Below are 13,296 nucleotides of genomic sequence, written 5' to 3'. Positions count from 1 at the left end.
ATCTAGATTATAAGCGTAGTCCCAAAATTAGTTCCAAAATGCATCCAAATATTAACATATAAAATTAAGTTAGCCTGGATAGACTGCACAAGCAAATGACTTCAATGATTAGATATCTTCTAGCGGAAACTCCCTCCTCCAATTAAGGTCATCATCTTCTCTGCAATTTACAGTCTTAGAGCACTACCTATAGCACTAGGAGGTTAAGTAATTTGCCCAGGATCACACAGTCAGTATGTCAAAAGCAGGACTTGAATCCTTGGTTTCCAAACTTGCTCTTGATCCACTAGTCCACAACAATCTCAAGTTTTTTTCTAATATATATCAATATTTTTCTTGATTAAATATGATATTGGTTGAGTCTTTAGTTTCTTTTAAGTCTACATTTATACTAACTACTGACTGTTAATATTATACCAAAAAAGACAGCAAGGCCAAAAAAAAAAAAAGTGTCATATTGCCGGGGGATTGATAAATATTGCACAAGAGGAAGGAACTGTTTTAACCAATTAGTGAATATTTTACTAAAACTGTCCTTGAACCTAACCAGCATTTTTAGTTAACATTTGAAACTTTTAATTAGCTATACTGCTCAGAAAAATATGACAACCCTAAAGGTAACAGCAAGAAGATATTGGGTGATATCTGAAGACTGCCTTTAGATGAGGTCAATAAATAGAGAGTTGATAGATCCAATGATATTTTTATTGTGGGTACTCTTCCAATAGACAAATCAGGTAATTCCTACAAGGAACTATGTGATTAACTCTTCCAATGGACTATGTGGTAACTCCTCCAATCTTAATCACATCTACAAACCTTCCCATCCTATGAGAATCTTATCCCCAAATCTTCTAGGAGGGGATCCTAACTAATGTGCTGGTGACCTTTTTCTGTATCACTTGACATTATGCTGAAACCACTCCCTCACTCATCTTTACCTCCTATTAAGTATTTATTAAAAACAGTTATAATATTGCCAGTTAATGTGCAAAATATTGGGAATACAATGAAAAAGGGGGAAAAAAAGCAAACCCTCTCCTCTAGGAGAGACAGCATGTATGTAAATAAGTAGGTACACACTAGACACCCGAAGAATGGATGGAAAGTAACCTTAGAGAAAAAGGCACCAGCAGCTGAGATAACCAGGAAAGGTTTCATGAATTTCAAAAGGTGGCATTTGAGCTGAGTCTGGAAAGAAATTGAGGCGTTTAAGAGGCAGAGGCAGAAGGGAGACCATTCAGGCACAAGAACAGCTAGTGTGAGAGGTACAGAAAAAGGCGATAGAGATATCGTTATGTGAAGAACAAAGAGGACAAAGGTTCTTATCAAAGGTTCTGTGACTTTGATTTTTTTTTATATTTTGATAACTGTATTTCAATATAAGCGTTTTCCTTTGAAACCTCATATATTGTTTTATACACATTCAAAAACACTATTCCGAGAAAGGGGTCCATATGGTTTAATCAGATTGTCACAGGGGTACACAACATTAAAAAAAGGTAAAAATACTGGCTTGCCAGGGTGTAAATAACTTTAAAATACCAAAGTGATAAGTTTATATTTAATTCTAGAGGTAAGGAAGAGCAACTGGAGTTTATTGAGGAGGAGGTGACACATGGTCAAAAAAAGGCTTTAGGAAAATTAGTTTGGTAGCTGTGCGGAGCAGAGATGTTAAAATCTCAGCCCACGAAACTCCCAAATGTTGGAGAACAAGATTAAAATGTAATTGGCACACCTATCAGATTGCCTAACATGAGTGACAGAAAAATAAAATGATGAGTGCTAGAGGGAATGTGGAAAAATAAGTACACTAATGAACTGTTTTTGGAGTTGTTAACTGGTCCAACCATTCTGGTGAACAATTTGGTATGCCCAAAAGGCTATAAAACTGTGATTGACCAAGCAGTCACACTACTAGGTGTATATCCCAAAGAGATCAAAGAAGAGGGAAAAGAACCCATATGTACAAAAATATTTGTAGAAATTCTTTTGGTAGCAAAGAATTGAAAATTGAAGGGATGCCCATCAATTAGGGAAATGGCTGAACAAAGTGTGGCATATGATTGTGATGGAATACTATTGTGCTATAAGAAATGACTAGCAGGATGCTTTCAGAAAAACCTGGGAAGACTTACACGAATTAATGCAAAGTGAAGTGAATGGAGCCAAGAACACTGTACACAGTAACAGCAATACTAGAACTAAGAAAGACTTAGCTACTCTGATCAAAACAATAATCTAAGATAATTCCAAAGGACCTATGACGAAAAATGCTATCCACCTCCAGAGACAGAACAGACAAACTATAAGTTCAGACTGAAGCATGTTTTTTTCACTTTCTACGTTTCTTGCTTTTCACTTTTTTTTTTGCGCAACATGGCTAATATGGAGATGTTTTGCAATGACTTCAAATGTAATATTTATATAATATTACTTGTCTTCTCTATGAGAAGGGGAAGTGTGGGAGGGAGAGAATTTGAAACTCAAAATAAATTTAAATAAATGTTAAAAGTAAATACATAATTCTGAGTGATTGAGAAATGTTTAACAAAATAAATAAAAACACAACACAACACAGATAATATTAATTTGTGGTTAATATTAATTTGTGATTTTCTAAGCTAATATGGGCCTCACAGAGATCATTTCTTTCTACATGAGTTTGACATCACCAGGATGAAGGATGGACTGTAGTTAGGAGAAACTTGAGACTGGGGATCAATGAGAAGTCTATTACAATAACCCAGGTGAGAGGTAACGAAGGAGTGAAGAAGACTAATGGCTGTATGAGCAGAAAGAAAATGTATCCCAGGGATGTTGTGGAGAAATGACAAGAGTTAGCAACTTACTAAATATGCAGGGTAAGTGACAATGACAGTAAGGATAATATTGAGGTTGCAAACTTAAGGAACTGGAAAGATAGGTGGTACTTTTAAAAGTTAATAATAAGTACATGGTAGGCGCTGAATTTATTGATTAATCCATTCCTACTTCCTAACTCTCACTACTTAACTATCAAACCTCCTTTTCTTCTTTTTGATTTTTAATGCTGCCTCTTTTGGACAATTCTTCATAAATAATATGCCGCAACCTATTCATCTCCACCACGCACCACTCCATTGTCCTTTGGTGACCCACATCTTAATTCTTCAGAGACTATGATATTCCATGATTCATACAAGTGTATCATTACCAAAAGAATACTGTTTAAAAATGGGCCTTTTTAAAAGAGAAATGTGAGGTCATTAAAAACATCATAAAATTTCCCAAATTCAACAGTCTTTTCTCCTTCCTTAAATCCAATTCTGGGGTCCATTTACTGTCCATCTGAAACGTCTATCCTACGCTACATGTACTAATGGACCAGCTCTACGAGTTGTTCACCCAAATGTATGTGATCATCTGGACAACTAGCACACTTCATCCATTTGGATTGTTCCTATATGAATAATTAGGTCATATTCTTTCTAAAGAATAAAGACAGATTATGTATGTCATTTAGGAGACTCTTTAATGTTCCAGGGCTTGAAGCAATCAACTTATAATATCATCCTACCATATATCTAAAGGACCTCACCACATCTACAGGGAACTCTGCTTTTATTTGAATTCTACCCTGATTCAATCCTCCATGGAAGAAGCAATCACCTTTGGTAAGGATATGTATCCCAGTTTTATGTCTCACTTGATACTAGTAATCATCGGATTTTCAAAAAAAGTTAACCTGTTGTTGCATCTTTCAAGGAATTTTATAAGTTAAAATCTTTTATGAATTTAAGCTATGCATAAGAATACAGTAATACATTCTATTTTTCTACTAAGCTAAATCCAAGGGTTGAAAAGCTGAAAAATATAAAAACCCTGATAAACTACTATTCACTAAATTTCTTGTCTACTGGAAAAAATTACTTTAAAGTGAACTAAGTACCACTATACCATTAATCTGTTAACAATCTGAAAGAATAGCAAAATGACTACCATCTACCTCCCAAAGAAGGTGCTATTATTACAGCTCTGCTCAAAGATAAAATAAGGAGAAATAATCAATTAAGTAAACTGAAACCAATATTTTAACGAGCTAAATATAAAAGCAGAATATGGACCTATGTATAAGTTCAGATCGCTCTCTTTTTTAAAAAGAATGCCAAAGCAATTTTCAAGGCAATTTTAATTTTTCCCTAAGTTAGATAAGCCAAGTAAGAAAACCACAGAATTCAGAAATGCAAAACTATCTCTGAGGATTGCCCTTTTTTTCCCTCCAGACTAAAAGCATGATTTTTAATGATGAACCTAAGATTTTGGCTTTGAATCCTGCATCAACCAGCTGGTTTTGCCTGACACCTTAGCTGCAACTAAGATCTTTATGAATTTGTCCTCTAAACACAGAAGACTAAGTAAGGGAGAGAGAACAAAGCTACACAAATCCATTACTAATTATGGAAAAAACTCAGTGAGTGGCTTAGTAACATCCTATAAGTAGGGTTATTTTCTTATACAGAGGAGTTAATACATTATTACTTGCTGATACAAAACTCAACAGAAACCTGATTACTTCCAAGACAAATAATTTGACTACAGTGATTCACCATGTGGTACAAATGGCTTAAAAATCTAACATTCAATTAGGAAATAATTCTAACCACAATTTTTTTTACTGTAAAGATTTGCCTAGGTCTTGTTTTTTATTTTCATACTTGATTCGTTCCTAAGCCAAAATAAACTTCTAATATACCAAGCAAGTGAATGCTTTTCATTCAAACAAACATTAAAAACCTACTATGTACAAGGCATTATATTTTTATAGAACATTCAAGAAAACAGTACAGCACATAATTGTAAAACAGATTTATAAAACATGCAAATACCCATCTACTATATCAAATCTGTAATATTCTGTCCCATAACATCTCCTGTATCTACCTGGTCCTATTTTCAAGTCACCATACTGGTAATATTATGAGAAAAGTGAATGCATTCTTTCCTTGGTTCACATATAATGTTCATTCATAAGCCAGAGAAATGCCATACAAAATTATGAAATAAATCATACACTACATGATCTGCATTCCACCCTAATCACATTATACTGATCCTATTCTGAAAAGATGAATATATTCTTTCCTTAGTTCACATATGAATTCATTCATATGCCAGAAGGATCTGCCAGAAAAAATAAATATTTGTTGAACTGTTTAATTCAACAGTTTACTAGTCTGGATTTTTTTTTGGCCAAATCTGCAATCCCTACAATGACATTATTTATATGCGAATACCCAAAATTAAACTCACCAAATATTTATTAAGTACTTGAAATGTACAAGACACTATACTAGATTCTAAGATACTTCAAAAATACTTCAATTTCCCATTTCTGTCAAGAGTACCACCATCCTTGGCATTATTATCAACTCTCAATCCTCTTCACACCATAAATCCACAGTTGCCAAACCCTGTCATTTTTAATCTCCACATCTTCTCTCACATACATCCCCTTTCTCTTTACTTACAAGATCACCACCCCAATTCAGGCCTTCATCTCCTGCTAGCTAGACTCCTATGCAACAGCCTTCTAGTCTTTCTAATCTATCCTCTACAAATCTGTCTTATTTTCCTAAAGCAGAAGACGGACTATGTAATCTCCTTCTCAAACTCCAAGGTTTTCCCTACTGCCTCTAGAATAAAATGCAAGCTCCTCTGCTTGGCATTTAAAGCCTTTCATAAACTGGCCCCAACCAGTCCCCTTATTCCCCTCCGTATACTGTACTGTACTGTACAATCTAACCTTCCTGATGTTGCTCGAACAAGACACTTGTTTACATCTTGGTGCCCTAGCTTAACTGTGTTCCATTCCTGGAAAGGGCTCCCTCCTAGCTCTGTTTCTTTCAAAACTCAGTTCAAGTGCCACCTTGTACATGACTTCTTGAATTTTGTGCAGGACAACACACATGACAATGATGAACACTTTCAATAAGCCTGTATCTCCCAACTTTATGTTTCAATTAAAAATTATAATCTGAGGATCAATAAACAAGCTTTTCTCCGTTGTTAAATATTTCAAGAGACCTTGAGATTCTTCAACACAAAAATTTAAGTTGGGGCAGCTAGGTGGCACAGTGGATAGAGCACCGGCCCCGAAATCAGGAGGCCCTGAGTTCAAATCCCGCCTCTGACCAAACACTTGTCACGTACTAGCTGTGTGACCCTGGACAAGTCACTTAACCTCAATTGCCTATTAAAAAAAAATTAAGTCCTGTCTTCCAGGAGTTTACAATCTGATAGGGACAATAAGACATACACAAGCAAGTATGATACAAAGAATCTGGCAAAGGAGTGATGTAGACAAAGTACTAGACAGATGAAAAAGATAACTTCGAGGGAGGAGGAGAAGGAGAGGGTTTATGGGAACTAATGCTTGATGGAAGTAGTGGCTCCTAATTGGTCCTTGAAGGATAAGGATTTTGTATAAGTAGAGATGTAGAGGGAGTATGTTCCAGGCAGGTCAATACCAAGGAACAGAAAGCAGTCCCGTTTGACAGGAGCAAGGCGTGAGGTAAACATGCCTGAAAAAGACAGGGACTTAAATGCCAACCTAAGGAGTTGGTCTTCTATCCAATGCAGGCAAGAGATGCACTAAAACATTTTGAAAAGAGGACTGGTTAGACCAATCTGGTTAGACCAGAGTTACGGTCAGATTCATTCATTAGGAAGAATCTTTTGGAACTCACATGAAGAATGGATTGGAAAAAGAAAAAACAAGATGTGGGGAAAAAAAGTTAAGAGATTATTACTATAATTTAAGCAACAGGTAATGAGGGCCTCAGCTAGGATGGCAGCAGTTTGAGGAGAGAAAATAAGGTGGCTGCAAGATAAACCACCAAAGCCGAAGCAACAATACTTGGAAACTGAGGTTTCAAGAACAGTATCAACAGAGACAGAGAAATTAGTATACTGGACAGTAGAGGGAGAGATGAAGATTTAAGTGGTGAATGAGGACCCAGCAGATCAACAACACAGAACCAGACTGAAGATCAGGGTTGACATCTGGCTCAAAAAGCTGTCAGCTCCTTTAGGAGGCTGTTAGCCAAACCTGAATAACTAAATATTATGCAGTCTATTTTTAATGTATAAAATTATAATAAATGCTAATCTTACATTTATAGTGCTTCAAAGTTTACAAAATACTTTGCATATTTTTCTTCTGACCTTCATGAAATAATCTTGCAAGATATGTAGTTAATATTAAGTGTCATTTTAAGTATCTTAAGTTCCAAAGCAATATATATATATAACATATATATATACACACACGTCTATACACAAAGATATATCTAATATCTGATTTGATATACCAAAGATATTATTTCCATTTTACAGAGGAGAAAACTGAGGTTCAGATAAATTAAGTGACTAGCCCATGATTACATAAGGGAAAGTAGCCCAAGACCTCCAGGGGAACAACAGCACCAGTCCCCCTTACTCTTATTGCAACCCCCAAAGAAACTGTTCAAGGAAGCATCTCTTGTGGAGATGGCAACCTGACAATTACCTCAGTAAATTCTGCAGCCCCTCCCTCCTTAGCCACCATTGCTACTGAAGACCAAGAAAATAAAGTTCTTACCATCAAAGTCTTTGGCACTATTGAAGATTCAACACCAGAAAAGACATGATTTACTCATGAAAATGAGAGCCAAGAAGACACAAAGAACCCATTTACCTCTCCTACAGGTATTGTCTCCCACTCTTAGCCTGTAAGCTCCAGGCAGGCAGAGATAGTCTTACTTCTTTTTTTGTTATTAGCACAGTGCTCTGCATATAATCTGCATTCTCTTAGCTAGTGTCAGAGATGGGATTTGAATCCAGATCTCCACCTAGTTCTAGTGCATCATCACATAATTTTATACTGGATCCAAATCCAAGGAACTCAACTCAAAGCTCTTTACAAATACTAAATCTTCAAAAGGGGACAAATGACAGTTTATCAAAACCATATAGTAGTTTCAGGAAGGGATAACTGACTTTGGGCAAATCACCTAAGGGAAAGTAGGAAGCGGAATCAGCAACAGAAATCAGGTATCTCAGCTATAGTGCCAAAAACTTCTAAAACTTTTTGTGAATAGCATAACACAGCAACTGCATTTTTCCTAATAAATTACTTTTAAAATATAATGTGGATATCCTGCTTTCAGTATATGTTAATAGATTTAAATGAATGCACAGTAAAATAAATATACACCTATTCTATTCAAATTTGTGCATTCCACAATCAAGTATTCATTCGTCCAATAGACATTTATTAAGCCCCTATTATGAGTGAGACAGGGGATACAAAGACAAAAAAACATTTTTGAAATAAGTCTCGATTCTCAAGGTGCTTACAGCCACATGCTAAATTTATGCTACTCTTTTCCTCAGTCCTTAACAAAGATTACTAATCCAATATATTAGTGGACACATTCACTCTCTTTTCTACTATTTAATTAGAAGAACAGATAAATTGAATCAACTATATCAAATTTAAAAGGACAGTTTCTAGTTGACGCAAATAATATGCTAATATCTAAAACTGATCTAATCCTAACATATCACACTTTTATGTATTGAAATAATGCAATCAATTGTATGCAGTATAATATGCCTGCAGTTTTTCTAAATGTTAATATGCCAACAGCCACCTGGGTGGATCAAGAAGATGGCTCATTAAAAGAAAATGTATGACTTTTTAAAAAATCCATAATTAACATTTAAAGAATCAATAAAAACAAATATTTGGGAAATCTGAAATTAATGAACATCCTGGTAACAGTTTTATGACATAGGTCATTATTTACTTCCTATTAATGGAGACACCCAGGCACAGAAAGCAAGAATGACTTGCCCAAGGTCATAAAAAAAGTCTATTCCAGGCTCCTGTTTAGGCTTTAGGTCTCTTAATCCAGTCTAGTGATTTATACAGTAGGCTGCACTGCCACAATTTAAAATTATTTATGACAATCTACCCAAATTCCTAAATAAATTCACCTTAGCCTGAGAAATAAGATGGAGGAAATGACAAAATACAGGTGATGAAAACAAAAACTGGGTTATATAATGTTTAACCTTCCTATTTTAATCTTTCGTGGTTTTCATTTATTCTGTGAAACACGGGAAACAACTGAACACAGACTTTATATCGAATCCTTAGCATCATTATTCAAATTAGTATTAAGGGTCCTTTAACTAGACTAGACTGCATTTGCGGTTATAATTAAGCAACAACAGCTAGAATCCAGCTGTATTCTGACAATTAAGATAGATGTTGGGCTATTCTCATTTAACACCCTTAGGCCTCTCTACGTTCCCAGAAAACTGAGGTTCAGCAGTAACAGCAAAAAAAATTTCTTCCCGCAGCCTCAATTTCTAAAACCCTGTCAGATAATGATCCAACCATCAACTATTCATTTCCTCCCATGTTTGTTATGAGAAAGTTGTATCTTTCATCGTCGTTCTCAAGTGCTTAAAATACAAACCTTCCATGTACACGTCGCCATTTCTGAGGACACATGCAACAAAAGATGGCCTTTAAAAAAAAATTACAGGCCATTCTTTCTGGATTTCCCTCTCTCTCTCTGTTTTTTTTTTCATTAATTGTCTTAATGCGAAGGGAGAGAGGGATGGCAGAAACAGAGCCAGCTTTGGGGCGTGAGCAATCCCATCCCCACAGCAGGGAGCGCTGGGCGCAGGCACCCACTTCAATCCATCTCTCAGTTCTCTTTTCCAGTGGATTTCTACCCCTTCCCCCTATTTTTTTTTTTAAATTGACAATCTGACAGCAGGGAAAACCAAAAAGAAAAGGGGGGGTGCAAAGAGGGAGGTCAGCCCTCCCCCCTTTCGCAAGGCCCCCTGCCAGGCCAAGGGACCCACCCGCCCGCCCCTGGGGAGGCCGTGTCTGAGGGGACCCCCGGACAGGTCGCACTGGGGCGGGGAGGGGCGAGGCGGGGCGGGGGAGGGGCGTCAGGGCCAGGCCCGGTCCGGGGCGTCCCACGCGGGGCCTACGAAGCCTCGGCGTCGCGTCCCAGGCCCTGCCGGAGAGGACAGCGGGGCCGAGGGGCTGCAGGGTGGGGCGGGCTGCGGGCGGGGGGCTGCGGGCCGAGCCGCTGCTCACCTGCTGGTATCTGCTGCCGCTGCTGGGCTCGGCCGCCGCCGCCATGGCGCAGCCGGGAGGGCGGAGGGGCCGCTGGGGGGACGGTGGTGGGGCCGCGGCGGCGGGGCTGCTCTCGGGGAGGCCCAGGGGGTGGGGAGGTCTGAAAAAGGGGGCAACGGGAAAGGCGAGGATCGATGGGAGGCCCCTGCGGGAAGCACTCGCAGGCCGCGGCTTCCTTCAGGTTTTCTGCGGGCTGCCCTCCCTGGGCCTGACAGTGCAGCTGTCGAAGCACAGCCGCGATCTCTCCGAGAGGAGGCGGAGACCGAGGCGAGACGACGAAGCCGCGGCGCCGCGCTGCGCTCCCCTCCCCTCCCGCCACTTCCCCTCCCCTCCCCTCCGGGCCCTGCTTGCCAGGCGCGGGCGCGAGCCCTCCTCCTCGCTCCCCCCGCCTTGCCGGCCTACCCCCCCCTTCCCCCTCCTCCTCTCCAGCCTCTGCCCCACCTCCCCCTACCTCTGCCCCGTTACCCCAAGCTCTGCTCCCTCTCCACCCTCTCCCCGCCTCCTCCTCCCTCCTCCTTCCCCTCCCCTCACTTTCTTCCCCCTCCTCCTCCTCCCTTCCCCTGCCTCCTCGCTCTCCCCTCCTTTTCCCCATGCTCCCCCTCAACCTCCCGCTGATCCCCCTCCACCTCCCTCTCCCCTCCCCCTCCTCTTCCCTCTGCCCCCCCTTCTCTTCCTCCTATCCCCTCCTCTTCCCTCTGCTCCCTCTCCCTCTCCCCTCCCTGTCTTCCCCATCCTCCTCCTCCTTCCACCCTTCTTCCACCCTCCCTTAGCAGGGGTGGAGGGTAATTCTCAGCCTCTTACTCTCTCTCGCCTTTCTCCCCTCCCCCGTCCCCTCTTTTCCTTGTCTCTGTGCCACTCTCAGCCTCTTCCCCTTCTTCTCAGGTCTTTTCTCTGCCCTAACTCCACTTCTCTAGTCTCAGGCCCTCCATCCTTAATTTCCTGCCTTCCTCCTGCCTTCAGAATTAGAGGGAAAACCCTCCCACTACTGATGGGGTGCTTGGGTGCCTGTGTTTGGGTGCTTGCACCCAATTTCTCCCTAGCCTCAGAAACACTATCCCTGACAGTTTCTCCCCAGCCCAAGGACACTGTGCCTAGCAATTACCCATGAGTGGGCCCCAGCAAGACCCTTATCTCTTTTCCTGGTATAGTTACAAATAGCACCTGAAGGAATTATTAGTTTGAACTGGCTTTGCACTGGGTCATAAAGACATTCTTACCCACTGGACTATCTATACTACTGCCCTACCTCATTATCTACATCCTGGGCTCCTTGTTAGCTGTATTCTAGACTAAAGACATATGTATACTCCCTACATCTATCTTGTCAAACAAAACATTGATTGGTGGCAGATGGGACAACTCTCAGTTACCCCTGAACTCTAGTTAACTTAGTGACATAGCAGGCCTAAAACTATACCTCCATGTGCCCCCCCCAACTTTTCCCAGTGAACTCTGGGTAAAACGCCTATTCAGTAGGTACAAGAAGTACATGTTCTTTTAAGAACTGACCACTCCTTAACCACTCCCTAAACCCACCCTGAATCACCTAGTTAGCATATTTGGCGCATGTTTTATTGTATTTTATCCTATATAAACTTTAACTGTACCACTCTAAGATTGCAGGATCCTTAAGAATCCTTGTCTGCTGAAAAGCATAACAATAAACTTTTTGCCAACTTGACTTAAAGAATGCTTGAGCCTGTGAATTCATTCCAGACGACCCATGGTGTACGCCAGTCTTTGAGGGGTCACAACCTCTCAGACCACAAGACTACCATCATCATCACCACTTCTGAGGCTGGAAGAAGTTCCTATCATAGCATGGTTGACAGAAAAAGAAAGGAGATTTAGTTACTTTTTCTGGGATTCAGCAAGAGAGCTTACCTCTTCTTGGCCATCACAAGCATCCTATTATCACCAGCTCATTCCTAGAAATATGTATTTTTTTTTTCGTTTGAGAATGCCAGAGCATCTCTCTTCTGACCTGGAAAAGACTGTCCTATTATAATCAAAGGGTGTTTGTGTGTATTTTTTTTTAATCCTCATTTTATGTATCCATGAGCTGGGTGCTTTGCTGACATAGAGGAGAAGTATAAAATACAGCTCCTGCCTGCAAAGAGCATATAAACTAGTTAGAAGACAAGATCTCCAAGTACTAGGTAGAAGACCCTGCCCCATATATACATACGTGTGTGTGGATATATACATGTGCGTGTGCATATATACATATTGTTGTATATGCATTACACAGTGTTGGGTGGAATGGGACTTTTTAGGGAGAAGCTTTGTGAAAAACAATGGCTGTAGGCTTGAATAACAGCTCTGCCATTTACTAACATGACTCAGCAAGTTACAACCTTTCTGAACCTAAATTTCTTTGTCTGTAAAGTAAGGATTCTTGCACAACCTGGCTCACATACCTCTGTAAACTATACTTTGAAAATGTGAGCCATAATTATGGAATTTTCTTTAACAGACCAGTGATTTCATCCACCATACCTGCTGTTTGCTGAAACCTCAGGTCAGAGACCAGGCCCCGGGGAACTTAATCCTTTCCACTCCAGAATGCTGTCCTAGGGGTTGTGAGGTTCTGTGTACTGGGCTCCCAGCTGTACCTTCCAGCCCAAGAAACTTCACAGTCCACCCTGCTGCATCTCCCCTACCCTCCCCCATTTCCAGTTCAGAAGCTAAGCATAACCAAATCAATAATGCCTTCGCTACTAGCTGACTCTACTTACCATCCCTGACTTCCCAAACCAATACACACTACGTTACCCAGTGCATTTTGTCGTACACATATACATACACACACACATACACACATATCTTGTTAGAATGGAAGCTCCTTGCTTGAGGTCAAGGACCACTTCAGTTTTGTATTTGTATTACTGCACTTAGCACAGTGTTTGGCCCAAGAGTACTGAATAAATGCTTTTCACTCATTCCGTGGTATAAGGAGCCACCAAGTGAGGAACTCCCTTTAGCAATGCTGATTATCCCCTTCTTTGTAAGTTTAGAAAATTGTCTGGGACACTGAGATGTCAAGCAACTCACCCAGGGATTGAGGAGGGGAATTTAAACCTATCTACCTTACTCGAAGAGCAACTCCTCAT

General features: G+C 40.2%; 1 protein-coding gene across 1 annotated transcript in view; it reads right to left on the bottom strand.

Moving 5' to 3' along the window:
- The window catches only part of NDFIP1 (Nedd4 family interacting protein 1), a 61,907-nt gene extending 51,632 nt beyond the window's left edge, over positions 1 to 10,275 (bottom strand). Inside the window, exon 1 of the mRNA XM_021005067.2 lies at positions 10,145 to 10,275. Coding sequence (XP_020860726.1) covers positions 10,145 to 10,189 — 45 coding nt within the window. The 5' untranslated portion in view covers positions 10,190 to 10,275. The remainder of the gene's footprint in view (positions 1 to 10,144) is intronic.
- Between the last annotated feature and the right edge of the window lie 3,021 nt (positions 10,276 to 13,296).

This window comes from Phascolarctos cinereus, unplaced genomic scaffold (assembly GCF_003287225.1).
Source record: "Phascolarctos cinereus isolate Bilbo 61053 unplaced genomic scaffold, phaCin_HiC Scaffold_2;HRSCAF=192, whole genome shotgun sequence".
Lineage (NCBI taxonomy): Eukaryota > Metazoa > Chordata > Mammalia > Diprotodontia > Phascolarctidae > Phascolarctos > Phascolarctos cinereus.
This window is presented reverse-complemented; position numbering and strand designations above follow the sequence as displayed.